Source organism: Hyaena hyaena, unplaced genomic scaffold (genome assembly GCF_003009895.1).
Source record: "Hyaena hyaena isolate Hyena2069 unplaced genomic scaffold, ASM300989v1 scaffold_524, whole genome shotgun sequence".
NCBI lineage: Eukaryota > Metazoa > Chordata > Mammalia > Carnivora > Hyaenidae > Hyaena > Hyaena hyaena.
This window is the reverse complement of record NW_024081155.1, coordinates 587064-614563: the sequence shown is the minus strand read 5'-3', so window position 1 is coordinate 614563 and position 27500 is coordinate 587064. Positions and strand designations below refer to the sequence as shown.

Genomic DNA, 27500 nt, shown 5'->3' with positions numbered 1-27500 from the left:
ATTATTTCACTCTATGGTCTAGCCCTACAAATTAAGTGGCTTTTCTACTGGTCAGACTCATTTCAAATTTTTTGATGTAAATACAGTGTTATTTTGTTCTTAATCTTTCTTCTAAAAACTCCAGAAGAACGTTTTGGCCAGAAGAAAAAATGAGTACTAACCAGATGAAAGGGAATATCGTATAATTTAATCAATACTTCTAGAAAAATAATCATAATAGTGTATAATTTTTTCCTTAGATGTAACAAATCCAAGACAATGTATCATAACAAATCTGTATTTCTTATCTAAATAGGGAATACTGTACAAAGAGCCAAGCTGTTCTAATTTAGCTTGGAATTACTAAGTTTTTTATGGACCAACTCTGGACACAATATTTCCCCTATACCCACAAATAATTAGACAGATGGTCTGTGTTAAAGTTATGATTTGAGTATGAGAGTTAGAATTTAGTGTAAGAAATCCTCAGATACGACAACTTATGTGAAAACAAACTTGAATATTTTCACATTTTTGTTTAGCAATATTGAAGTACAGAAAATTATTATAATACCCACAATAGATTTTTACGAATATCAAACCACATTTTACAATTTTCAAGAAATCATACTCTTTAGAGGTACCGGACATCTCCTGTTTATATCCCTTGAATATTTTTCACCTTTGGGCACCTCAACTTTTCTTTGGAGTACTATTCCCCTCCTCCTCCCATTTCATTTAGTTGGGCTGGCGCGTTACCCAAAGCAATTCAAACATTATCTAGTACATTTAAAATATACATACTCAGAATAAGCAAATACACTCTTAGGTTTAAAATTCTACATAAATGCCTACTATTAAGCAAAATGAACAATGTGTGTGTGCGTGTGTGTGTGTTTGTGTGTGTGCACTTATGAGATGGTTAATGACAATATCATATTAAAAAAATTAGAAAACAACCCTGTCTATCAATAAACTGTGAGATATTCATGTAACAGAATATTATAGCATAAAAGTAATGGATCAATATCACATAAATGAAATAAAATGAATTTTTTTAAATTAAAATTTTTGATTTCAGTTAGTTAACATACAGCATTATATTACTTCCAGGTGTACAATGTAGTAATTCAACAGTTCCATACAGCACCCTGTGCTCATTATGACAAGGGCCCTCCTTAATTCCCAACACCCCAGCTTTTATTTCTACATCAACTAGATATAGGTATATGGACTCTCCCTCTATCATCTCTATAATTTTTCTGTAAATGTAAAACTGGTCTCAAATAAAGTGCTTATTACAAAGAAGACATGCCTTTGTAAGGACCTCACATTCTTGTGGAAGAAGAGGAGTGTCAACAGTTATAATGCAGTGTCTAACTGCTGAAGTGGGGATTCTAAAAGTGCTATGAAGGCATGAAGAACTACAAGCCTCCAAACAAAGGGAACGTTTGGGTTGTGCCTTGAAGAAAGGGTAAGAATCAGCGCTGTGACAATGTGCAAGAAAAAGCATTCCAGAGGAAGCATACCAGGTATAGGGGCTCAGAAGGAGGATATTTGGAGAACAGTGAAAACTTCAGTGTGGCTGAGGCTTAGAGAAGAGGGTGGAAGCTACAGACTAACGCTAGAAACACTTTAAATTTAAAAAAAAAAAATGTTGAAAGTATACCAAAAGTGATGAGCAGGTTTATTATTTTATCCTTGTGATCTGTTCCCTGAACCACTACTTCACTTAAGTAGATACATACACTTTTAATAAGTGGAGGCTCTCCTATAAAAGCTCACAATACTGTCTGCACATTTAGCCACCTTATGAAACTAGAAGTTTCCTCTCCTCTTTACATGCAGGGCTCTTTCTTTTTTATTCAAAAGAAACATATTCTAAAACACTTCAAAATATTTGCTTAACATCAGCTAATGCAGATCCACTAAAATTAAATGATATCATGCTGTGCATAATATTTACATTAAGTACAATATAATCATGATTTGCAGAAAATCAAAATACAAAACACTAGTTAATTATCATCCAGATAACGGCCCACCTTTGCTGCCTTAGTGACAGATATAATCTGGGTTCTAAGAATCGCTCTTTAATTTGGTTATAGGCAAAGTAAATATGCTATAGTGTCACACTAAAGCAGGGTTATAAAAAAAAAAATGTATCTTGTCAATAGACATTTATCTTAATAAAATATGCATTTTAATGCATACTATTTTAATTATAGGTCATGCAGCTCTCCCTTTCACCCAAAATTTCATATGTAGGCAAATTTGGCTTTATATATATATATATATATTTTTTTTTTTTTTTTTTGCCGAAATCAAAGTCATAGGTAAATTCACTTAAATTAGAGGTATTCAGGATTATGAGTTGAATGAAAACTTTCATTGAAACTTTCATCTACTTCCTCTTGTATAATACAGAATAATTACTCATTCTTTTCAAGTAAAGATAAGATATTTTTGGAGAAATAGAGTTAGGAAAATACAGCAGCTCTTAGTAGCACTTAGAGAAAATGATTTATTACTGGCTATACAAAATAGCTTCATTTAAGTCATTGCACCTTTTGGGACTCAGTTTCCAGTCTCTGTGAGATTTTTTTTTTAATCACCTCTTTCTACATAGTGGTTTAGTGTCCTAATGTTTCTACAAAGGGAAGAGATGTATTTACCAAGGATTAGTTCTATACTCCAAAGAATAAAGACTAGAAGTATATTCTACATTCTTTATAGATGTTTTTTCATTATATTTTTAAATTCCTTTTCTGTATACCTACTCATGGAAAATCTACCTCACTATAGACTGAAAGCAAAAAATAAATAAAAACCTCAATATATGTTGCAAAGAAAACCCATGTACAAACAGTTATATTTTTCACTGTTCCATTACACAGAGAGGGAGATAAAGTGTCAGTTACTGAGACCAATATTTACCAAAGGCATTGCCAAAGAGTACCTTATTTATTTAAATAAAATGTTCTTTAGATAAGAATAATTAATATTCACCAAATGAATTTCATAAATTGAATTTTAGTTTTTAAATCAAAATATATCATAATCTCAAGATATGAAGGAGAAGACAATGATTATAAGATGAAGGAGACTACCACTAAACACCCTTCATATACAAGAAAAACATATTAAGTGAATTAGTGAACACATGAAAATCTCTTAAAAGTATATGATATCCTTTGTACACTTATTTCCACATGTTTCATAAATATGATTGTACAAAGAGTTACCAAGAAGAACCTTTCTCACTAAGATGAGAACAATTTCTTTAACTCCTAATACTGCTCTTGTTTCCCCTCCTGTTTTCCTCTTGGAACCACTTTCAGAGAAGTAAACTATCAGGTAAAAAGGCATGAGAACAAAATATCACATGACATAAAATGACCAAAATGCACATTTGGATATAATTCCATATTATGCAAACTGACTTCATACTCCTTACATCACTAAATCTTGCAAAAATCCTATGAAATAAACAAAGCAAGTTTTATAACTGCCATTTGGTGCATGAAGAAACTGGTATCGTGAAGACTGTGGTGATTCCAATAAGGTCATGAGATCAGTGAGCTGGAGACTCATGATTATAGACAAGAGTTCTAAATCTTGTGATCAAGCCCTTCTATCTTAGCAACCAGCTAGAGGAATGACACCAATCACCGCATCTCATATAATTATTCAGTTATTGCACCTGAAATTATGTTATTTTCAAGTTCATTAGTACACACATGTCAGATTTATAGAGCGGTAAATGAATAAAATATTAATTTTTCTAATCTGGAGCAAGACAGGAAGACAGAGATAGATTTCGTATATTCTATTCAGTGCTTTGGAAATGTTTGCAAAAATGATACCATTACAAAATATAAGCATACTTTTCTAGAATAGTAAACTCATTATTTCAAGTACTTTCAAAAGCTAACATTTCTCTAATTCCCTAAGCTTATTTTCTTTAACCTTTCAAATGCATTTCAGCACAAGATCATTTAAAAGCAAGGAGGAATAAATTTCACCTATAGGAGTCCACTTGGCATTTGGTTAAGTACTTCTTTCATTGCAAAGATTTGAAAAAATCAATATGTAGCAAAAAAACTCAACTTCATTACTTGCAAATGAAATAGTGAAGACTATGATTACCTGTAACAGTTAATTCAGTAGTTCTTCTCACAACAAAGCCTCCATATTTTAATTCACAGGTGTAATTTCCAATGTCATCTTCTCTGACTTCTCTTATAAGCAGTATATCTCTTTTGAATACAATACTTGGCCTCCATGTTTTTGTCCTGCATTCCTGCATGGAAAACACAAAATTTCTGTGGTAAGTATAATAAGTGAAAAATAAAGAAAAGTATTCTTTTTTTTTAATGTTTTATTTATTTCTGAGAGAGAGAGACAGTGTGAACAGGGGAGGGTCAGAGAGAGACGAAGACACAGAATCCAAAACACACTCCAGGCTCTGAGCTAGCTATCAGCACAGAGACCAACGCTGGGCTGGAACCCATGAACCATGAGATCATGACCTGAGCCGAAGTCAGACGCTTAACCAACTGAGCCACCCAGGGGCCCCAAGAAAAGTATTCTAAATAACTAAACCAAAAGCTTCTGATGTTATATTTTAAAGGGCTAAAAAGTTTGGAATTAATAATAAAAATTTTCATATCTTCTCCACAGCTCTGGGAAATCAGGTACCTCAATTTCAAAAGAGGCTAGTTTTTTGTTTTTGTTCTTTTTAAAAAGAGTCACTTTATTAACTTCAAAGATTAGTGTCTCTAAATCAGAAATGTATTGATTTAGAAGACATAAGGGACACTCGTTAAGATAACTCCTAACATCATTTTTAGAAGTAAATACTCCTTATATGCTGAGTGTGAAATTAACCATCTTGATACTAGTAACATAAAATAGAATATAGAATATTTTAGTGTAAAGTAGAAAAATTAATACTGTAGAGTAAAACACTTACATTTCAATATTTTAAATCTTTTAATACTACATTTAGAAATAATTCAGTCTCTTCATAACATTTATATTCTATAATTCATAAAAGAGATGGCCAACATTTATATACAAGGTCTTTACAGTTCAACAAATATCTATTTTCATTGTTGGTGGGTCTACCAAAATATGGTCTCTAAATTAAGTTTTAGATTGTAATGATGTTGGCTCATGAGCTTTCTCTTTTTGCCAGAAGTCCATTTCCACTAGCCAGATTGGAAATCAAGACGATGAGGATAAAAGCAGCTTTAAGCCCATTGACACTGTTCACAGGTAGTATTATTTCTGAAAAAAATTTATTGCCGAATCAACATTTTGCAGACTATCATTTTGATTATGTGGATCAATGCCTCTGTATAAATGGATAGCAGATTCCAGTTATTACAGACCAAAATATACATCTTATATCCTCATATTAGTTGTACACACTGTCATAATTGCAAAAGTTATACACTAAATGCATGGAATATATATTGCCTTGAATACGGGAAAATAATCTGAATTAGTGCAAGACTTTTAAGTTCCATATATATTGCATTGCCTCTCATCACTCCACTAGTGACAGTCTTTACAGCTTAAGGTCACAGTGATTAGGGTAGTGGTAGAAACATGACTAAAAGACCAGTGTGAGGCCAGCCATGTTAAACATTGAATGTGTGTGTGTGTGTGTGTGTGTGTGTGTCTGTGTACATGTGTAGAAGTGAATATACACATATGACTACTGGACAAACATTTGTTTTTAGAGACCTGAGTCAAACTCCCCTAATACCTCTCCCTTTCGAAGTCATCATTAGGGCTTGCTAAGGATCTGCCTGTGGAAAGCAGGCAAACCACCGAGAATCAGGGTGAGAAATACACAGTTTAAAAAAAAAAAAGGGAAAGGGTACAAAAATATTTCAACAGTTCAAATGTTCTGAATCCTCCATTACTTGCTAATAAGAATGAAAATTAAGTCTTACTCAGAGAAGGGCATGGCTAATTATGGCAAATTCTTTACAAATTATTAAAGATTTGTTTCTTGATAATTTCTCATAAGTTCTGAACGAATGACATAGAGATATTGGTGTGTCTACTTACTATGAGGTCATGCTTCCTAAACTCCTACTTCTAGGAAATTATACAAAGTAAAACTTATACCAGTACTCTTTAAGTCATAGATATAATATCCCAGACAAATGGTCATAGCACCTATACTGTATTTTCTTGAGTAGACTCAATAACAAACATTTCTTGTATGGTAGAAATAAGTTGAAGAGTACATTCAAATCTTAAAACTGAAAGAAAGTCAATTATGTGATAGGAAGGACAGGGGTTGGGTTATTCTCTTTAAGTCTAAAGTTTCTTTTGGTTTCTGAAGTTTATGTAGTGCTATTTTTACAATGTTTTGAATTTTCATCAGATTTTAGAAAATATATTTTTTATATGAAAAGGAACTGAATATGCACAAAGATACTTCCATTAAACAGAACAATTCAATAAAGCTAGTGCATGATTTTCTCATAGAAGTAAAATCAATCCTTTCCTTCTTTGGGGACATTAGGACTGTTTCTGTGAAGAGCTCTGAAATGAATGCTTAATATATTTTAGTTCCTGAAATTATCAACACAGATTATAATCGATTTGAAAGAATTGCATAAGCTAGATGTGAACATTAACACAACAGCTTATTGCCATGGATTATCAATATAAATACTGGCAAGCATTTATCAAAGCTACTGGTTTGAAAACTTATAATGACCAACACAACTTGCTGTACTATTTTAGGAGGGCAGAGCTGAACTTCATCATATCCATTTATTTTTTTTATCCAACTTGCCCAAGAATAAAATACACATCAATCTATTTGTAAGTAACAAAATCATTCACAGCACATACCTTATACCATAGGATTTCAGGTTCTCTGGTTGGTAGTAAAAAATCTTCTATGTCACGGCATGAAATTTCTTTGCTTTTGCTAAGTTCAGCTTTATCAAAGTATTTCATCTTGGAATTGTAGCAGAGTCCAGTGTCATTTTCACCCACTGTCAGCGAGATGGATACTTTCATACAGTAAGTGGAGTTTCTGGAATGAAGCAGAGTAAATAAGATGGTTTGGTGTGAACAAAAAGTGCTGCCAGGCAATGTATTTACTTCACTAAAAGAGAAAGAAACAGAGAAAGAGAAAGAGGAGGAGAGGGAGAGGAAGAGAGATAAGCATAAATTCCCTTGATTAATTAAGGTGATGGTATTATGGCTTATTCTACAGAGCTCTCTCTTATCATGCAGCTAAACAAAGCTTGGTTCTGTGAAATCATTTATATGTTGTTCATTTGCCTGAAAACAAGTTTTGTATTATATATAACAAGTGTGGTTTGAAAACTGTTCACTAGGGATATTTGTATCTAAAATAATAAAATAAAGATTTAGGTCACAAAGTAAGTGAACCTTGGGTTTAGGCTAAACTTGGCAAACTCAACAGAGAAGTCAAAAAATGTAACTGGTCTATTGGGCATAAAGGAAGGAGAAGAAAAAGGCTGCTCAATTCTTGTAGCACTGGTTGTCTTGATAAATGGAGAGGTTATCAGTGATTCTGGGAAGAAAAGCCTTGGATAAAAACACTGCAAGTTCACTCTTTACAGACATTTGGGTTGGGACCTGGAGTCCAGATTATCAGACAAGAGAAACATGTAAGGACAACCCCAACCTGACAGGCTCTACAGAATCAGCTCATTAAATTAGTGCCTCATTTTACAACTTGTTGGTTCCTAAATCAAGTTTATAACTTGAAATACATGAGAATAGAAATCATGTTCAGAGATCTCTTTGGAAGAGTTGGGCCAAAGGAAGTTTTCCTGCAAATTGCACTATTTGGGTTTGCCATTCAAGTCTCTGGACATTCAATGAACACTGCTATGGGTCAGCCATGGTGATGCAGGCGGTGAGAAAAAAGAGAAGCATAAAACATCAAAGTCAAAGTTTCATAGAGAATTTCTTACACGGTAAGTGCCCAGTGGCTTATTTGTATACTTGGTTATCAAAGTTCTGGATTTGAGTTTTACTGCTTACTATTTCTGCAATGTTGGGCAACTCATTTACCCCTCAGAACCTTAGGTGTCTGAGTATGGCCTGTCACAGGTGCTCAGTAACATTGGCTCTTCTCACTCTGCATTGGTGCACAGAGACCACAGCCCCCAAGTCCTCCTCCTTATTCAGCCAAGATACTTGACATTTAAGCAGCAACTTGATTCAAATTTTTGCTTTTTTTAAAAAAATGCCAATATGACAACATGAGAATAGCCAGAAAATAGGTAGGTTGGTTGTGGTGTAATAATAAATAAATATTTGGTCTTAGTTCCTGGCACAGATTTACTGAAACTCTAAGAAATGCCAGAGTGACAGGAGTGGAGTGTCTTTGACTATTCAAAGGGAGACTCTTTTAGTCACTTTTGAGTTTATATTAATGAGATGTTTGAGGATGAAGCCCCTAGAAAGCCTCAGAATGGGGCTGGTAACCAGAAAGACCAAGTGTTCAGAGGACTGGAATTTTTAACTCCGGCCAGAGATCTTAAGGCAAGTGGGCACGAGCTTTATATTAAGCTCTATAAAAACTCTAGAACAACAGAGATTGGATGAGTTTGGGCTGATGAACACATGGAAGTGCTAGGAGGGGGCAGGTCATACTGTGCCCTGCACATCTCTTCCATCTGACTGTTCATTTCTATCCTTTGAGATATCTTTTGTCATACATTGACAATAGTAAGTCAACTGCTTCCTGAGTTTTGTGAGCCATTCTAGCAAATGATTGAATCCAAGGAGGGGGTTGTGAGAATCTATGATTTGTAGTTAGTCTATCAGAAGCACAGGTGACAACCTGGACTTGCAACTGGTGTCTGACTTGTGAATCAGGAGGCAGTCTTGTGGGATTGAGTCCTTAACCTGTGGGGTGTGATGTTATCTCCAAGTACATAGTGTCGGAACAGATTTGAACTGTAGCATATCCAGCTGGTGTTGCAAAATTGCTTGGTGTGAAAAAGTCCCCACATACCTAGTGTGAGAAGTACTGGGAGTAGAGGAGAAAAATAGAGTTTTCCTTTAAGGTTATTTATTCAGTTTTATATTGAGTAACAAAGGAAAGTGCCACAAAATTATTATGTAGACTGATTAAGTATGGATGTCTCTACCTTCATATAATAGCCTGCAAGTACACCTAAAATACTACATAGGTAAAACCATTAATCTTTAAACAAAGTCAGTCAGTAAAATGGTCCCAAAAGAATGTGTTCAGAGATTTTGTGAGAAGGATAAAACATATTCCCTGCTCTCAGCCTCTCACAGTCCAGAGGTGATACACAAGTAAACAGCTGAAATTCAATGTGATAAGCACTCCAAAAAGCTACTGGGCACTACCACAGCAGTGTCAAAGAAAGAATCAAGACTTCTTAAGTTGTGATAACTGGTTGTCTTATTTTTCTTTTAAGTTTACTCATTTTTGAGAGAAAGAGAGACAGATCATGAGTGGGGGAGGAGCAGAGAGAGAGGGAGACAGAGAATCTGAATCATGCTCCAGGCTCGATACAGGGTTCGAACCCATGAACCACAAGATCATGACCTGAGCCAAAGTCAGACGCTTAACTGACTGAGCCACCCAGGCGCTGTGATACCTGGCTGTCTTAAAGAATGAATAAGAATCCAGCAACTTTAACAAAGGCTAATTCAGGTAACAGTGTGCACAAAGGCTTCTGAAGACATGCAACAACTTGGCATGTTGGAGGAAATGCAAATAATTTGGTGTGGCTGGATTATAAAGTAGTTATAAAGGAACAGTAGGCACTGAGACCGGAGAGGTGTATAGAAGCCAGAAGGAGAGTCATGTAAGCCACAGCAGAATGTGGACTTTGTGCTGGGAAATGAAGACATTGCGATGGTGGAGAGATTTTTCTGACGACAGTGAGAAAAATGGATTGGAGAGAACAGAGGACTAAGTGCAGTGAAAAAATCAGAAAGTAACATCATTCATTCAGGAAAAAAATGGCAGCTCCAAAGGCAATGACCAACTGAGACAGAAAGGAGGAATCTTGCTCAAATTGTATTAAAGATACAGAATCGATATGACAGAGAAGGAGCAAAGGAAAAAGAGAAGTATCCAAGGTGATGAAGAACTTTTCTCAGATGAGTATATGAAAAGTAGAGTCAATCTTTCAGCATGGAAAATACTGAAAAAGAAACAGCTTTGAGAGAAAAGAAAGTGTGCTAAATTTTAGCTTGAGCTTCACACCCAAGTGGAAAAAATAACCTCTTTGGGTTTGCCAGAAATATTGCTCATGCATTATTTATTAATTTTACTCCAGCATAGACTAGAACATGCTCTTTATAGGCTCATTTTAAGGTAATATTTTCAGAAAAAAATGATTATCTAAGTTAAGCAATTAACTATCCTAGGATACATCCCAATGTATAATAAGAAAATGCCCATGTTTTAGAATAATACTGATATTTGTACACATTAGAATTCTTTTTTTATTTTTATTTTTTACAAATAGTTTATTGTCAAATTAGTTTCCACATAACACCCAGTGCTCATCCACACGAGTGCCCTCCTCCATGCCCCTCCCCCCTACATCCATCAGTCCTCAGTTTTTGTCAGCATTCAAGAGTCTCTCATGGTTTGCCTCTCTCCCTTTCCCCCACCATTTCCCCCCTTCTTCTCTCCCTTGTTCCTCCGTTAAGTTCCTCCTAATCCTCCTATGCGTGCAAACATATGATATTTGTCCTTCTCTGCCTAACTTATTTCGCTCAGCATAACACCCTCAAGGTCCATCCATGTTGCTACACATGGCCAGATTTCATTGTTTCTCATTGCCATGAAGTATTCCATGGTATAGATAAACCACATCTTCTGGATCCATTTGTCTGCTGATGGACACTTAGGCTCTTTCCGTGTTTTAGCTAGTGTGGAGAGTGCTGCTATGAACATTGGGGTCCATGTGTTCCTATGCCTCAGCATTTCTGTATCCCTTGGGTAAATTCCTAGCAGTGCTATTGCTGGGTCCTAGGGGAGTTCTATTGTTAGTTTCCTGAGGAACCTCCACACTGTTTTCCAGAGGGGCTGTACCAGTTTACATTCCCACCAACAGTGTAGGAGGGACACATTAGAGTTCTTAAAGAACAGACTCTTCCAAGAAGTTAATCAGTGAATTCTAAATTTGAACACTCTACATTAATCTTTTAAATTCATGAATGTTAGGTTTTCTTTCTCCTCAAACTATTGATTACTGTTGTTTCTTTGTTTTTCCACACCTTCTTTTATCAAACCCCAGATATTTTTTATACAGACAGGGCTGAGTCAAGCACAAGATCTCCAAAGCCCAGCTGTGAGAGGTTCAGATTCCAGCTCCATCACTCACTACTTTTGGCAATTAGGCAAAGTTACTTGACTCCTGAGGCTGCCATTTCCTCATGTGTATAAGGAGAAAATAATACTAACAACTCGAAGGTTGTTTTGGGAATCAAACATGTTAAAACACAGAAAGAGTTTAGGGCAGTGCCAGTCTTCCAGAGAGCAATGAGTGAGTGTTAGATATTATCAGTACTACATCCCCTTTCTCTATTTCCTTTAGATTTCCGTTTTCCAGTACAGCCACCCAGTGTTTTAAGAAGGCAGATTAGACAGATGACATGATCATGATGATGCCTTCAGTTCTTCGGTGATTAATTAGTGTTACGCATAAGAATCCAGAAAAGTCCTATTTTTCATCTGGGATATCTACATGGGCTGGAGAAGAATGAGTAAACCCAATGAAAAATGCAGACTCCCCACCCCAGCTGTCCCTTTCTCCTCTTCTATAGGTGCAAATGACCACTAATTTTCAGAAAGCAGCTCCGGATGAGCACACTTAGGTATTCTTATTTTCCTGACTTCGATTCCCCAGCTCTGTGAGGTGACTGCTGATTTACAACTGTCTGGTAATGTCTGGAATTCCAGACTCCCCAGGATAGCACTATTTTCAAATTCCTTTCAATGTTTTAATACTTGTTTACTGTTTCCATTCATCAGGAGGTGATTTAAAAAGCTAAAAATAAAGCAGCATCCAATGAACACTATAGTCCTATTTACTGAAAAGAGCTAACAGGAAGCAAGTAACTTGTGACACATTAATAAACATATGATCCCTATGAGAGGAATTACACACTCTCAAAGTAAAGAGTACCATCCGCCATCATCATATTTGCAGCATGACTACGATGGCACCATGGCTCTGTGCCATCAAGGAAATACCATGCCAAGGGGTAAATGGGGTAAGGCGAAGGCTCCTACAGGACTTTTGGTGAAAATCAGCAGCAGCACGTATTTATTGGGATTCTATTGTTTAGAACAGATGGGCTGCAATCTAGGTAAAAAGCTAAATCATGACTACTAGTTTTCATGTTTATAAAATGGCTAGAGGGGTGGCTGGGTGGCTCAGTCGGTCGCGATCTCATGGTTCATGGGTTTGAGCCCGGCATCGGGCTCTGTGCTGACAGCTAGCTCAGAGCCTGGAGCCTGTCTTTGGATTCTGTGTCTCTCCCTCTCTCTGGCCCTCCCCTGCTCATGTTATCTCTATCTCTCTCTCAAGAATAAATAAAACTTTAAGAAAAAAAATTAAAATGGCTAGAGAAACAGGATATACATGTATATGGAGAAAACACTTGCTCCTGACAGTCAATACTTAGTTGTCCTTTCCAGTGAAGAAAAAATATTATTGTGGATTTTTAAAAAAAGAACTAGTTCAACTCTACTTCAATAATAAAAAGTACAATATTGATTTCAAAAAAGACCTAGTTTTCTCTGGCAAAGGTGACCTGAAGTACACACCAAGTACACAGAATGTATTGTACAAATAGTTCACACGGATTTCCTTCATTTACCCTGCTGAGGTTACAGCAAAGTAATCCAATGCCTAAAGAAGCCAATGACTTGCCCAAGTTCTACTATCCATTTAGTAGCAAAAAATAGGATTAGAATTCACATCTCCTAACTTCTAACTTCATAAACATTCATAAAATATGATAATATAAATAACATATTATATATAAAAATATAAATATATAACATAAATACATACTATAAATGTATATTGTATATTCCACACTGTTTAAAACAAAGTTACCCACTCTTAGCCCCTGGTTTTTATATTATTTTGTAGCCCTAAATAGATGTTTTTTGGAGAAAGGGAAAATGTGATCCAAGTTGGTTTTCTTTGAAAATTTGGGTCACGGGGCACCTGGGTGGCTCAGTCAGTTAAGCGCCCAACTTCAGTTTAGGTCACGATCTCACGGTTCATGGGCTCGAGCCCTGTGTCAGGCTCTGTCCTGACAGCTCAGAGCCTGGAGCCTGTTTCGGATTCTGTGTCTCCGTCTCTCTCTGCCTCTCTCCCACTCATGCTCTGTCTCTCTCAGTCTCAAAAATAAATAAACTATAAAAAATGTTTTTTTAAAAAAGAAAATTTGGGTCTTAAACTCCCTCGAATTTAATAAAGACTCAAAGGGAGCAAGTAACACGTCTTAAAGACATATTTTGGTGTTTTTCAGCTCTTTCTACTAGGTACTTTTTACATATTTACATACTTTTCAACAACTTGGCTTCTGAAAGGACTGCCTTAGAGTCCTGCCTTATAAGGCAAGAAAAAAAAAAAACATCTACCCTTAAACCCATACACAGACTGAGAACTAACAAATATATTAGAACATAATCAAGAAGCAAATATATGACATAAATATAACGAAAAAAAAAAAAAACTTCTGTAAGTACATACTTTAGAAGTCAGTACAGTGCATTCGAGTTTTCTCCAAGGGTTTCTTAGCAGTGTGCTACCTTGAAATAGACAAAAATTCTGAATTGGCATGCATGGGAGCTATCACAGATTTAAAAATTCATCTTTTAAAGGATGACAACACTGCACATCTGTAGATCAAGGTGTGGCAATGTGGGTAGTCCAGACAGGAGATAAGAAAGGAAACTGTGTGTGAAAAGGGAAATTTTGTATATTACCTGATTAGCAGATAGAGTATAATAAAAACCACATGACACCACACATAAGGGTAGCACAGTTACAATTATTCTGTAATCACACCTCCCATGCATGATAATGTGTAGTGTTGAAAGTCTCCTACTCTAACACAATTACCAGTAACAGGATTGTTAAAGAGATCCTTTAACAGACTAACTATTTGACCTGTCTGTTATGTTAATTCTCAGGTCCCTAGGGAAAATCATAACTTTTCCATAGTATTTGGAAATGTCTTCCCACATAATGAAGTGCTGAGAAAGATAGAAATTTGATCAATGGTTTTAAAGGATTAAGTTGTTCCCTGTTTCTTATTGTCTACTCTGACATCCACTGGTCATTTCTTAAGTTGTAATCTTATATACATAATTGTTTTGTACAAATAAAAGCACAAAATATTTTTAAAGTGTTACAAATATTTGGACATGGAAAGACAGATCTGAAAGTTCAGTTACTGCAGAACTGAAATTTGACTACAGTGTCTAATCATGAGCTGCGAAACTAACGTGTGAGGAATCAAAAATGTTAGGGGCTAGATTGTGGAGGGAACATCTTAGAGTTTGTTAAGCCTTAAATATGCTTTGACAGTTTATTTCTAATCTTAAAGCCTTCCATATTTTTTCTCTATATTTTAATGTTTTCTCAGTCTTTACCATGATGCCTGAAGCTAAGCATGTGGCCCCTCTGTTTTATCTGATCTTTCTTACATATACTATGCTTATGGCTACTGGCACTAAATGTGAGATTTGTTTGGATTAGGTTTTCTTTTGAGAAGAACTCTGGAGGACCTATTGATTTAACTGTGCTTGAAATCAGCCCTTGTAAAAAGATTACAGGGAGACCAGTGAGCAAATGATAAGACTAAAAATGCCAGCTTATTGCCTTTTCATTTGAAGTTCTATTTTCCAAAAATTTAACTGTATACTGAACATCTACAGTCATCTGCTAACAATAAATTTAAAATAATTATCTCTGTCTTTTTTGGTGGAAAGTAATTAATATAATTTTGCCATTTCTGTTTTTCTAGCCTAAGATTCTTGAAAGACTAGAGTTGAAAAGTCCTCAGTATATGGAATTCTAGTCCAATATTTCTTTGCCTGAGTTATTCTTGGGTGTGAGGAGTTTCGAACTTCACAACTTGATCCCAAGGTCTCCTTCCTGACCTCTTGAGGAAGAAGAGGGACACAGCAAAGCAAAAATAAACACATGCCCCTGAAGGAAAGTGAGGCCCAGAACATGGGTTCAAGGTCACATAAATTGCAAATATTTTTTTCAGGAAAGCTTATCTTATCCTTTTTTTATTTTCCTCATAACAATCTCAATTTGTTTTTTAAATTTTATTTAAAACCAAGTCAGTTAACATACAGTGTAATAATGATTTCAGGAGGATAACTTACATATGTCATCACTTACATATGACACACAGTACTCATCCCAGCAAGTGCCGTCCTTAATGCCCATCATCCATTTAGCCCATCCCCCCCTCCTAACGCCCCTCCAGCAACCCTCAGCTTGTTCTCTGTATTTAAGAGCCTCTTAAGGTTTGGCTTCATCTCTGTTTTTATCTTATTTTTCCTTGCCTTCCCCTATGTTCATCTGTTTTATTTCTTACATTCCACATATAAGTGAAATCACAGGATATTTATCTGTCTCTGGCTGACTTCTTTCACTTAGCATAATACAATCTCAATTTAAAACCATTTACTTCCACTTATTTTGCTGCTCCTCTGTTAACAGGTATTCTTCTTACAGTATATACAATGAAGGAGTTAGCTCTATGCTGTTTGAATTCTTAGAGACATATTTTTTTAATGAGGTAAAAGGAATACAACATGGAATTAACCATTAACCATTTGAAAGTGTACAATTAAGTGCCATTCAGTACATACATCGTGCTGTGCGACCATCATCTCTTTCTCATTCTAAGACATTTTCATCATCCTGAAAAGAAACCCATAACTATTAGCAAGTGCTCCCTGTTTCCCCATTCCCACAGTCCCTAGCAACCATCAGTCTGCTTTCTGTCTTCATGGACTTTCTTGTTAGAAATATTTCATATCAATGGAATCATATAATGTGTGGATTTTGCACCTGGCTTCTTTCACTTAGCATAAAGTGTTCAAGGTTCACCCACACTGTAGTAAGCATCTATCTGTACCTCATCCCTTTTTTTTTTTTTTTTTGGCTAACAGGCCACTGTATAGATAAACCAATGTAGTTCATTTGTACATGAGCAGATGGACACTTGAATTTGTTTCTAGATTTTGGCTATTGAGAGTAATCCTCCTATGAATGTTCATGTACACATATTTGTTTGAGTCCCTTATTTTAATACTTTCAGGAATATACCTTAGGGTGGACATATTAGGTCATATGGTTATTCTACATTTAAGTTTTGGACAAATCAAAAACTGTTTTTTAAGCTCTTTCTCCCCTTCTGCATATGAGTTTCTGCTGCCAAGTGGAGATAAAGGCACTAGAGAAACATGGTCGCTGACTATTGTGGCTAAAAACTTAAAAGGCCCAATGATTTTTTAAGTGCCCAGTACAGTGCCAGGCATTGAGGAGGTGTTCTCAATAAATATTTCTGAAATGAATGAATAAATTAACTATTAATCAAAGGCTATAAAATTCTGATCACATTTCTTCTTTGCTTAATCTCTGTACACAACTCTCATGTACAACTCACCAAATTAATTTTCACCCTTTTTGTTTCATGCTTCTTTGAAATGGCACATACTTCTTGATAGTGGATGGGGCAAGAAAATGTGTCTTCTAGGCCTGGCAGAACCTTAAAATGGAGCTGTATTTCCTAGTACTGAACAGCTATCTGCAATCACCTGCTTATCTCATTCTCTCACCCTGTATGCAACATACTTTCTTCTAACTGTAGATGACCTTCTTGATTAGAAAGATAAGAAAAAGGGAGAATAAATGTGTGAGCCACATTTGGGTCAGTTGCAAATCACTTCATTTTTTCTCCTCAGGCATCACACAGGAAGCTTTTACTACAGTGAATATAACAGTTCTTAAACTATTAGAAATCTTGCTCTCAGGCTGTTGTACAGAAGTGACCTAGGATCCAGATGTTTACCTACTCTTGTACCCCACCTCCTCATTTTATAATGTAAATTCCAGGGAAAGTTGTAACAGAGTAAAACAAAATCTATATTTTGGTAGCTACCGAAAGCTACCAGGGTTCGCTGAAATTTTACCCATTCACAGATTTTTCAGAATTAGATTAATAACATTTAATAAAAACATGCTTTTCCCCCCTGCTGTATAGAAACCAAATACGCACTATGTCAGGAAACAGCCCCCATAATCAGTGTTTTTTTTTTTTTCTGCTAACACTTCTTTAAATATTTTCTAAATGTCATAATGGCATATGCTTTATTCAGCTTTACTTTGTAGGTCAATATTTCTTGATAATAACTTTGCTTTCTTTAACTTCACAAGAAAAATACAATAAATAAAATTAACTGAGAAGAGAGTAAATAATTATTAAGGACATTTATGTCATATTTCTAATTATATGTATAAGACAAAAACTGAATCTATTCCATAAAACTGATAGGGGTGCATATTTTTGGACTCGAGAAACTGGTGTCATTTTAAAGATATAATCCTTACTAAAAATTCAAGATCAGAGTTTCATGTAAAGAGTGATCTCTCTGAACTTAGCATATTTAGGAACTAGCTCGATTTCTGCAGACACAAAGGGGACAAAGTAGCATGCGTGTATCAAGGAAAACTATTCCTCCACCAAGAGAGATTTGGAGGCAAAGGAAATAGAAGGCAGGAATGCTCCCTGAAAAAGAGATTGAGGCTACCACCCTTGACTCAATATGTTCATACCACTAGCATGGTGCTCAAATTTGAAGGTAACATGTGAGACCTTGCTTGCTTTTTGCACAACACTCTAATTTCACTTTTTGAACTCTTTCACCAATTTTTCTCCTGGAATGGTTTGAGATAGTTTCTTTCTGTATAAATTCAGTATATTTCCTTTTACTCTTTGCAGAGCAAAGGCATGCCATTTGATAAAAACAAAATAAAACCATTCAGCCCAACAGAGAACACTCAACATGATATAGGGATGAATGTATAACATCATTTATTAAATGAGTCAATTAACTATCACTTATTGAGCATTTAAACTTCATTCAGTCAATACATATTTGTTGAACAAAGACTGTGCCTGGCCCAGCTGGGGATAAAGCAGCGAACAAGCAAAGAACTTGCTTTTACGGAGTTTATATTTTACTGAGAGGAAATGGTGGAGGGAGGAACACTATACAAAAAGCTTTATACACTACCACTTCACAGACACTAGAATGGCTATTATTAAAAAATGGAAAACAACACATTTTTGGCCAAGATGTGGGAAAAAAAATGGAACCCTCGTGCATTGCTAGTGGGAATATAAAATGGTGCAGCTGCTATGGAAAACCAGTTTGGCAGTTCCTCAAAAAGTTAAACACAGAGTTACCAAGTGATCTAGCAATTCCACTCCTAGATATATACCTAAAAGAATTGAATGTTGGGACTTACACAGATACTTGTGTATAAATGCTCATAGTAGTATTACTCACAGTGCCAAAACACAGAAACAACTCAAATGTTCATCCAAACGTGAATGGGTAAACAAAATGGGGCATATAAACACAGCAGAATAGTATTTGGCCTTTAAAAGGAATGACATTCTGATACCTGATGCAACATGGATGAGCCTTAAAAACATGCTAAGTGAAATAAGTCAGACACAAAAGGACTAACATTGTATAATTTCACTTAGATACCTAGAATAGGCAAATTCATACAGACAAAAGTAAATAGAAGTCTCCTGATCTGAGGGAAAGAAAGGTACTGAATTTGTTTGGAATGATAAACATTTTCTGGAAATGAATAGTGATGATGGTTGTACCACACTGTGAATGTACGTAATGCCACTAACATGTATGATCAAAAATGGCTGAAATCGTAATTTTTATGTTATGTATATTTTATCATGATAAAACAACATTAAATTATACATTTTAAATGCATGAGTTATATGGCATGTGAATTATATCTCAATAAAGGCACTGGTTTTTAAAAAGCTTTTACACATTCTGTGATCTCATCTTCCTCTATGTAATCACACTTAACCCTCCTATTTTAAATATCATTTCTGTTTTTCTCTACTGTGTATCTCTACCTCTGAGGTCTCTTTGAATTCTAGATTTACATATCCAGTAGTCTATTTATTATACCTATTTGACATCTAAAATGTTACTTCAGACTTAATGTGCCCCACAAATAAATCTCGATTTTTACTCTCAAAGCTACTCTTCCCCTGGCCTTGCGTATCTCACTAATTGCCACACCATTCACTGAGCTCCTCAAGCAAAATAGCTACAATTCTTTCAGACATTACAGTCTCATCCCAATAAAACAAACATGATGACAGTGAAGGGGTACCAAAATCTCAATAATCAAGATATTATGATATGAAATATATGATATATATTCTGATATATGACATATATTATGATATATGAAATATATGATATTTCAATAGAGGCTTTAAAAAATCAAATTAATACCCCCCAAAAAAATCCATGAGAACAATAAAGGTTTCAAAGTCTTTACTGTACCACTCTGCTTTATATTTATCCTAACAATGATCACTAATTGATATTTCCTTGATTTTATTTCTGTTTATAGGTAGATATTTTGTCTTCCATACAGTGTAAATATCATGAGAGCGGGAGTTTTATCTGCCTCGTTCACCAATGTATCTCATAAATTTGTGCTCCATTTACCAGGCTCTCCTACTGGCTGACTTCAAGGTTGAATTCTTCCAGGAGAGGATCTGCAATTTCAGGTTCTGGAATTGGTTATACTACATCCTTCCTCTCTTCTTTCCTCCAGATGGAGGGGTGGCTGTGGCTTCCTGCTGTTGCTAACTCCTGGAATGCCACATTTTATGCCATTTCAGCTCTTCTACCCTATTTATAACCCATTTTGCATATTAAATTTCCCCTATTGAACTACTTGGAATGCATTGGCTTTAACCAACTCTATCCTGATCACTACAGTAGTTTAGGCAACAAATATCTGAGTGTTTACTCAACATTATACATAAATTCCTAAAAGTCTTTCATGAGGTAAAATAAAGAGGTAAACAAATTATATATTTATGTATTTGCAAACAGTACAAATAACACTGTATAAACATGGCACATTTAGTAAATTAAAGCACTTTTCCATTTCTTATCTATGAGAAAAGTCTTTTATTGATATTCTAAAACAAAAAAGAACAGAATTAAACAGTGAGTTAGTTTAATTTAAAGGCAGAATCAAACATTTTTGGGGAGAGACGTTTTTATTCTCTATGACATGCAAATTTTACAGTTGGTTTCTTATCAAGACTTTTTATGCAGTGTTAGTATCAATTCCAATCAATAATTTGTAGATTTTTCTGACTAGAAAGAAAATCCATTAACCTGAATCACCTACAATTCACTAAAAGACAAAAAATGGTTTAAATGCCAGCAATCTAATAACTTTCCTTAGCAAAAATAGTCAATTTTTAGAAAAAAAAAAGGTTTCAATAATCTGTATTTCCTTATAAATACAAACATGCTTAGAATGTGATAACTATGTTAAAAATTTTTGTCAACAAAGAATGGAGGAATAAAATCCTCTACACTCTTACTGTCGGAATATAATGCCATACAGTCATGTGAGAGATAGGATTCAAAAGTTCAGAACAAACCACAAGTGGGTCTAATGTTACCCAAATATGATAAAAAAAAAAAAAAAAAAAAAAAAAAACCACAAGAAGAGGAGGCTTGCATGAGCAGCAGAACCCACTAACATGCTGTATGATCATGGACAAGTAACTAGTCTTCTCTGAACTTCAGTCACCTGATCATGAAATTATAAAGATACTTAATTTTCTAGCCTTGCTGTAAGAAGCAAATAGCATTCTACGGTAAACATACTTTGTGACAGACGAACAGCTACTTAACACGTGTCACTGCTGTTACTATGATGTGCAGTGATGGCTTCATCTCTTAGATGACTGTCAACCTCACTACAGCTCTTGAACTTCCTCACTTATGTCCCATGTTGTTTCACATGCCGTTTGTTATTCATCATACCCCACCACTGGCTAAATATGGAATTTATACTAAGGTTACCACTTTTTAAAAGCCCATTCTCCTTTTCAGCAGCGCCTCATAAAAGAGGTAAATCAGAGAGCCCTTTATATTTCATCTCCTTATCCTACTGTGGAATACAGTCTTCCTTCATTTCTGTTCTCCAGATCCAACTACTCATTTTTAGAGAAAAGTTCAATATAAATAGAATGCCCTTTCTGGGAGTGAAGTCCCATACATTTGAAATTCAGTTAAATTTGTCTCATATTATTGCCAGATGGAGTTGCAGCTGACATGAGGCATAAAGTGGAAGGTATCACTAGCTGCAGCAGCAAGGAAAAAAATAAATAAATAAAACAGCACGAAGGAGGGCTTGCCCATTATTACCTTTGGTATTTTCTTGGTTTTAAATGGAAGAATCACCAATGAGATTCTAGAACTGGGTGGTTAAATACTTGCAGTTGTCAACTGCTGTGCTCATGGAACATTCATTTTGAAATTCAGTATTTTCAGAAGCATGGGTCATATGAAAAACACTTCTCCCTAGCCAGAGGATGGGTGGGATATTACACAGGAGACTTTGCAACAGTCAGCTGTCAAACCTACTTGCTGTCAATACTATAAGGTTATTTCTCATGTTCTTCTCATTTGAAATGACTGTCACAAGAATTGAAAATGGCTTTATTGCATGCATGAATTCCAATTACAATATATCCTTCTTCCTTAAAAAGTCTATTATGATAATAGCCAGAAAAGGAAAATGCTTATGGAATGGAGGAGTTCAATTCCGTTATATTCAGTCTTAACAGAATGCAGGGCCTTCCCACATTATTCTTCATACACACATGAAGAAAATCATAATGATTAACTGGACATCTTTTATTTGAGTGCTTTCTTGAAGCCACAATTTATACAACAGCACTGTAATCATTCTCACTCTCAAAACCCTTCTGTTCACTAGTCTATTAAATACAATTGCAATTGACTACCTTGGTGGCTAATTTGAAAAAGCTATTACATTGTTTCTGGCTTCTGGTTTTCCTTACTAATATGGATTTATTTGGAATACAAACTGTATGAAGCATTGCCGCCTAATTTGGCTTTGGAGTTACTGATGCCTTTATTTACCACTTATTATGTCTAAAGCATATAACATGAATAAGTCATTAATTTGAATTGTGGCTTTGGGGATGTTAGTTTCTCGTTTGTCAAATAATAGTCTACGTGATGTAAATAATAGTTTATATCCTTTCCTGAAATTCCAAAATGACATTATTGATACTATGGTTGTGCATGTTTACATTTACCTCATCCATTTAGTGAATTATTGAGAAATTTTACAGAGAGGTAGTCTTTGTTTGTGTACATGTTTGTGTACTCTGTCTACCTGTAACTTAGCTCTTTCCCTTCACTAATACAAATCTTTTAGTGGTATTGTAAACTATTCTAATTTTCTCAACACAAGCTCATCCCTTTCTGTACTATGGTCTGAATTTTCTCTCCATTATTTCTCAGAAAATGTTGTTAGTAGTGTTACCAATAATCTCCTGCCTTCCAATTATTATTTGGCTTGAGCACAATATGGCATTTAATACTGTTTATGTCCATTCATCTTGAGATTTTATTACAGGGCCTTTTCCTGGTTTTCCTTTTGTGCCTTTATTCATTCCCTCCTCTTCCCTTAAACGCCAGAATTTCCCTAGGTTTTTGTTCTCGCTATTCATTTCCTCTTGAGTGCTCTTATGTTACAAAGTGGTACTCAGAATGAAACATTGCTACCCCGATTGAGAGTTAGCAGTTGTGTCCTGGTAGTATATAAAGTAAAAAAGGAAATGTTGTGTTTTTAAAAAAAAATGGAAAAGTAAGTAAATTTTTAGTGAGTATATGCTAATCATCAAAATTCCCACCTATGATCCCTAGCTACCCTGAAGCCAAATCTGAGGTCAGACCCTGGTACCAGGTTCTTTGTTATCCACAGAAACTGGTCCAATTAACACCCTCAACAACGTTTAACAGCTGTCTGTTTCCCCAGACAATTAGCTAACAAGATAAGCTATAAAGTACTTATATCTTTGGCAATCTAATAGGTAAAAACAGGTCTTTTATTTTAGTCTTAACTTAGAGTTCTATTATTTGTGAGACTGAATGCCTTTTCATATACTTAAGTGGTATTTGTATTTCTTCTTTTGTCATTTTGACCCTTTCTTTCCTCCTGGGTTAAAGATCTTATTTTTATTAATTTGTAGACAGCTTTTGAGACTAAAGTATGAGATAGGAAATGCTGAGAAACACTTTGCAAACAAGTAGATTAGAGCAATGGTTATGGGGTGGCTCAGTCAGTTAAGCCTCCAACTTGGGCTCAGGTCATGATCTCACGGTTCTTGAGTTTGAGCTCCATGTCGGGTTCTGTGCTGACAGCTCAGAGCCTGGAGCCTGCTGTGGATTCTGTGTCTTCCGTTCTCTCTGCTCCTCCCCCACTCATGCTCTGTCTCTGTCTCTCAAAGATGAATAAATGTTGAAATAAAGAAAGGAGCATAGAAAGGGCATATAACCAGAAGTGGTCACCCCTTCTTACAAAGAGAGTGAGGTACCTTTGAGAGGAAATGTGTCCTTTGAAACCTAATGGATATGCTGATTAAAAATAAGGGGCTCTAATGAACCAAGATAGTGTCAAAGAATCAGAAGAAACCAGACTTGTGAAAAAACATATCATTTTCTAAAAACTAGTACCACCACTACCAACAATAAAAGCAAGAAAATATATGTGTGATAATAACAGCAAAGGAAGGTCTTGAAATATGAAATCAAGTAAGCCACATGATCTCCCTATCCCACCCACCTCAAAGTGTCTTCTATTGCTGGTTCAGGGAGAAAAGGACAAAAAATTAGCATGAGTTAAGGAGGTAAAACCACTGTAAAATACATCTGCACACAGGGGCACCTGGGTGGCTTGGTCGGTTAAGTGTCTACCTTTTGGATCATGATCTCACTGTTCATGGGTTTGGGCCCTGCATGGGGGCTCTGTCCTTACAGTGCTGAGACTGCTTGGGGTTCTCTCTCTCCCCCTCTCTCTGCTCCTCCCCCACTCTCTCAAAATAAATAAATAAACTGAAAAAAAAACCACATCTGCACACATGCATGTCCACACTTGCACACAGCAGAGGAAAAATCTTAACTCGACACCCCAATAAGAATTTTATACTTAAATAAGTAATTGCAGAATTAGAAAAACACTACGAATCATAAAATTTAAAAACATCCAACAGAAAAGGGCAAATTGCAAGAACATGTGAAAGAGGAGCTAATCAAATTCAGGAGAGATAGAAAATGAATGAGGACTAAATTACAAGGTGCTTGTGATAGCTGAATTTTTAAATGGCCAGTGAAAGATGACCCACACTAATTCTCAGCACACTGAAATATAATGACTTATCACTCCTTTTGTTATGATATGTTATATGACACCATAACTTAAAATAGGGAAGATGATTCCATATTCTTCAGATGGGCCCTAAAAGCATAGAGCTTTCTTCAGCTGGTAGCAAAAAAGGAAGTCTGAGATACTGGAAGCATGAAAAGGATTCAATAAGCCATCACTGGCTTGAAGATGGAGGAAAGCACCTGACAAAGAATAGGAGCAACTTTTGGGAGTGAAGAGTGGTCCCTGGCTGACAATCAGGGAGAAAATGGAAACCACGAGAATCTAAATTTGGCCAACCACTTGATGTGGATTCTTCCCTAGATCTTTCAGTTAAATGTCTGGCCCAGGCAACCTTGACTTCCAACTTGTGAGACCCTAAGCTCAGCCTGCCCTGTTTTCTGATCAACAGAACTGTAAGAAAACAAAAATGGGTGTTGTTTTTGGCCAGTAAGTTTGTGGTAATTTCCCATGTCAGCAACAGTAAATTAATAGAGTTAATTTACAACAGGTATAACCACCATTAACATAGGCTTATAAATGACAGAATAGAAAAGAGAAAAAAAATACAAAAAGGTTTAGAAAGAATGTGATAGTAAAGACACAAATAGATTATCCAGCATACTTATAAATGAAATTCCTGAAAAGAAAATAAAAGCTAATCAAAGGTAAAGAAGAAATTTTTTAAGACTCCAAAGAAAACTTTCTTGAAATAAAAACTCTGGATTTACATAATAAAATAATCCAATATATACCATGCAAAAAAGAGAAAGGATAGTCAAGTCCAAGAAATACCTTATCAAAACAATTATGCTTTAAACAAAAAACAGAAGACCCTGCATAGCCAAAGCAGACTTGAAAGACAAAAGGAACCTATGGAATGGGAGAAGATATTCACAAATGACATATCTGATAAAGGGTTAGTATCAAAAATATAAGAAGAACTTATATAAATCAACACCCAAAAACAAACAATCCAATTTACAAGTGGACACAAGAAAGGTGCCTGGGTGGCTCAATCAATTAGGTGTCCAACTTTGGTTCAGGTCATAATCTCACGGTTCATGGATTCGAGCCCCATATCAGGCTCTGTGCTGACAGTTCAGAGGCTGGAGCTGGCTTTAGATTCTGGTTCGCCCTCTTTCTCTGCCCCTGCCCTGCTCATGCTCTTTCTCTCCTTCAACGATAAACATTAAAAATATTTTTTAAAAATAAAAATAATAAAAATGGACAGACTATGAACAAACATTTCTCCAAAGAAAACATCCAGATGGCCAACAGACACATGAAACAATGCTCATTTTAGGGAGCTGCAAATCAAGACTATGATGGGGCACCTGGGTGTCTCAGCCAGTTAAGCTTCCAAGTCTTGGTTTGGGCTCAGGTCATGATCTCATGGACTTCAAGTCCCCCAATGGGCTCCACACTGACCCTCTCTCTAACCCTCTCTCTGCTCCTACTTGCTATGTGTTCCTTCTTTCTCTCTCTCTTCCTCCCTCTCTCTCTCTCTTTTTCTCTCTCTGCCTCTCTTTCTCAAAATACATAAATAAACTTAAAAAAGAGTACAATGAGATATCACTTCATGCCTCTCAGAATGGCTAAAACAAAAGGCACAAGAAACAATAGGTGGGGAGGATGTGGAGAAAGGGAAACTCTTGCACTGGTGGTGGGAATGCAAACTGGGGTAGCCACCGGGAAAACACCATGGAGGCTCCACAGAAAGTTAAAAATAGAACTACTGTACAATCTAGTGGTTTTTTACCCCACAATTACAAAACATTACTTCAAAAAGAGACATGCACCCCTATGCTTATAGCAGCATTATTTACAATAGCCAAGATATGAAAAGAGCCTGTTTCCATCGACTGATGAATGGATAAAGATGTGGTGTACACACACACACACACACACACACACACACACACATAAATGGACTATTATTCAGCCATAGAAAAGAATGAAATATTGCCATGTGCAAAGACATGGAAATATCTAGAGTGTATCATTCTAAGTGAAATAGGTCAAAGACAGAGAAATACCCTATGATTTTACTCATATTTAGAATTTAAGACACAAAACAAAAGAGCCAGGAAAAGAAAAAGAGAGAGACAAGCCAAGAAATAAATGATTCTTTTTTTTTCTCTAATGAGAACAAAGTGATGGTTATCAGAGGGGAGATGGGTGGGTGAATATGGGAAGTAGATGATGGGGATTAAGGAGTGCACTTGTCATGATGAGCACAGGATATGCATGGAATTGTTGAATCACCAAATTTTGCAGCTGAAAATAACACTGTATGTTAACTATTCTGTAAATAATAAAATAAAATTAAAAAAAATAACATCCTCTGAATCTTCATAAAAAAAGGCCAAGTCACTCACAAAAAAAGAAAACATAAAGCCCAACAATAGCAGAGTAACATGTACAAGAATCCAAAGGAAAGGACAGAGTATGAGCCAAAATTTTATTACCAGCAAGATTTTAAACAAACAAACAAACAAACAAAAATCTCAGGAAATATTGTACATATAAATGGTTCTTACAAATAAAGAATGAAAATGTTACAATGTAAAGGATTTGGAGAGGTTTTGGTAGTGAGCATACTTAACTGAAATTCTCGTACTAAAATAAAGGCAGTATTAGGTATTATGGTTGTAAGAATAACACATAAAAGCTATTTTCTCTGATGAAGTAGAATTTACACAACTAAAAAATGCAGAGAAGGGAGAGAGGAGTACAGAGTAACCTGATTTATTAACATATAGGTGAGAACTCAAATATTTAAAGCTGACATAACAGTATAAATCTAAGTAAGATAAAAGAGGACTAAGGTAATTACATACAGGTATCAGTATAAAGATACCTAGTGGGAAGAAAAAAATAAGAACATAGAATAATAATAAAAAAAAATGGTATGCAGAGCTG

General features: G+C 35.5%; 1 protein-coding gene across 1 annotated transcript in view; it reads right to left on the bottom strand.

Moving 5' to 3' along the window:
* The window catches only part of IL1RAPL1 (interleukin 1 receptor accessory protein like 1), a 656727-nt gene that overhangs the window by 543459 nt on the left and 85768 nt on the right, over positions 1-27500 (bottom strand). The window contains exons 4-5 of the mRNA XM_039255353.1: positions 6862-7048; positions 4129-4282 (exon numbers count right to left, since the gene is read on the bottom strand). Of these exons, the coding sequence (XP_039111284.1) occupies positions 4129-4282; positions 6862-7048 (341 nt within the window). The remainder of the gene's footprint in view (positions 1-4128; positions 4283-6861; positions 7049-27500) is intronic.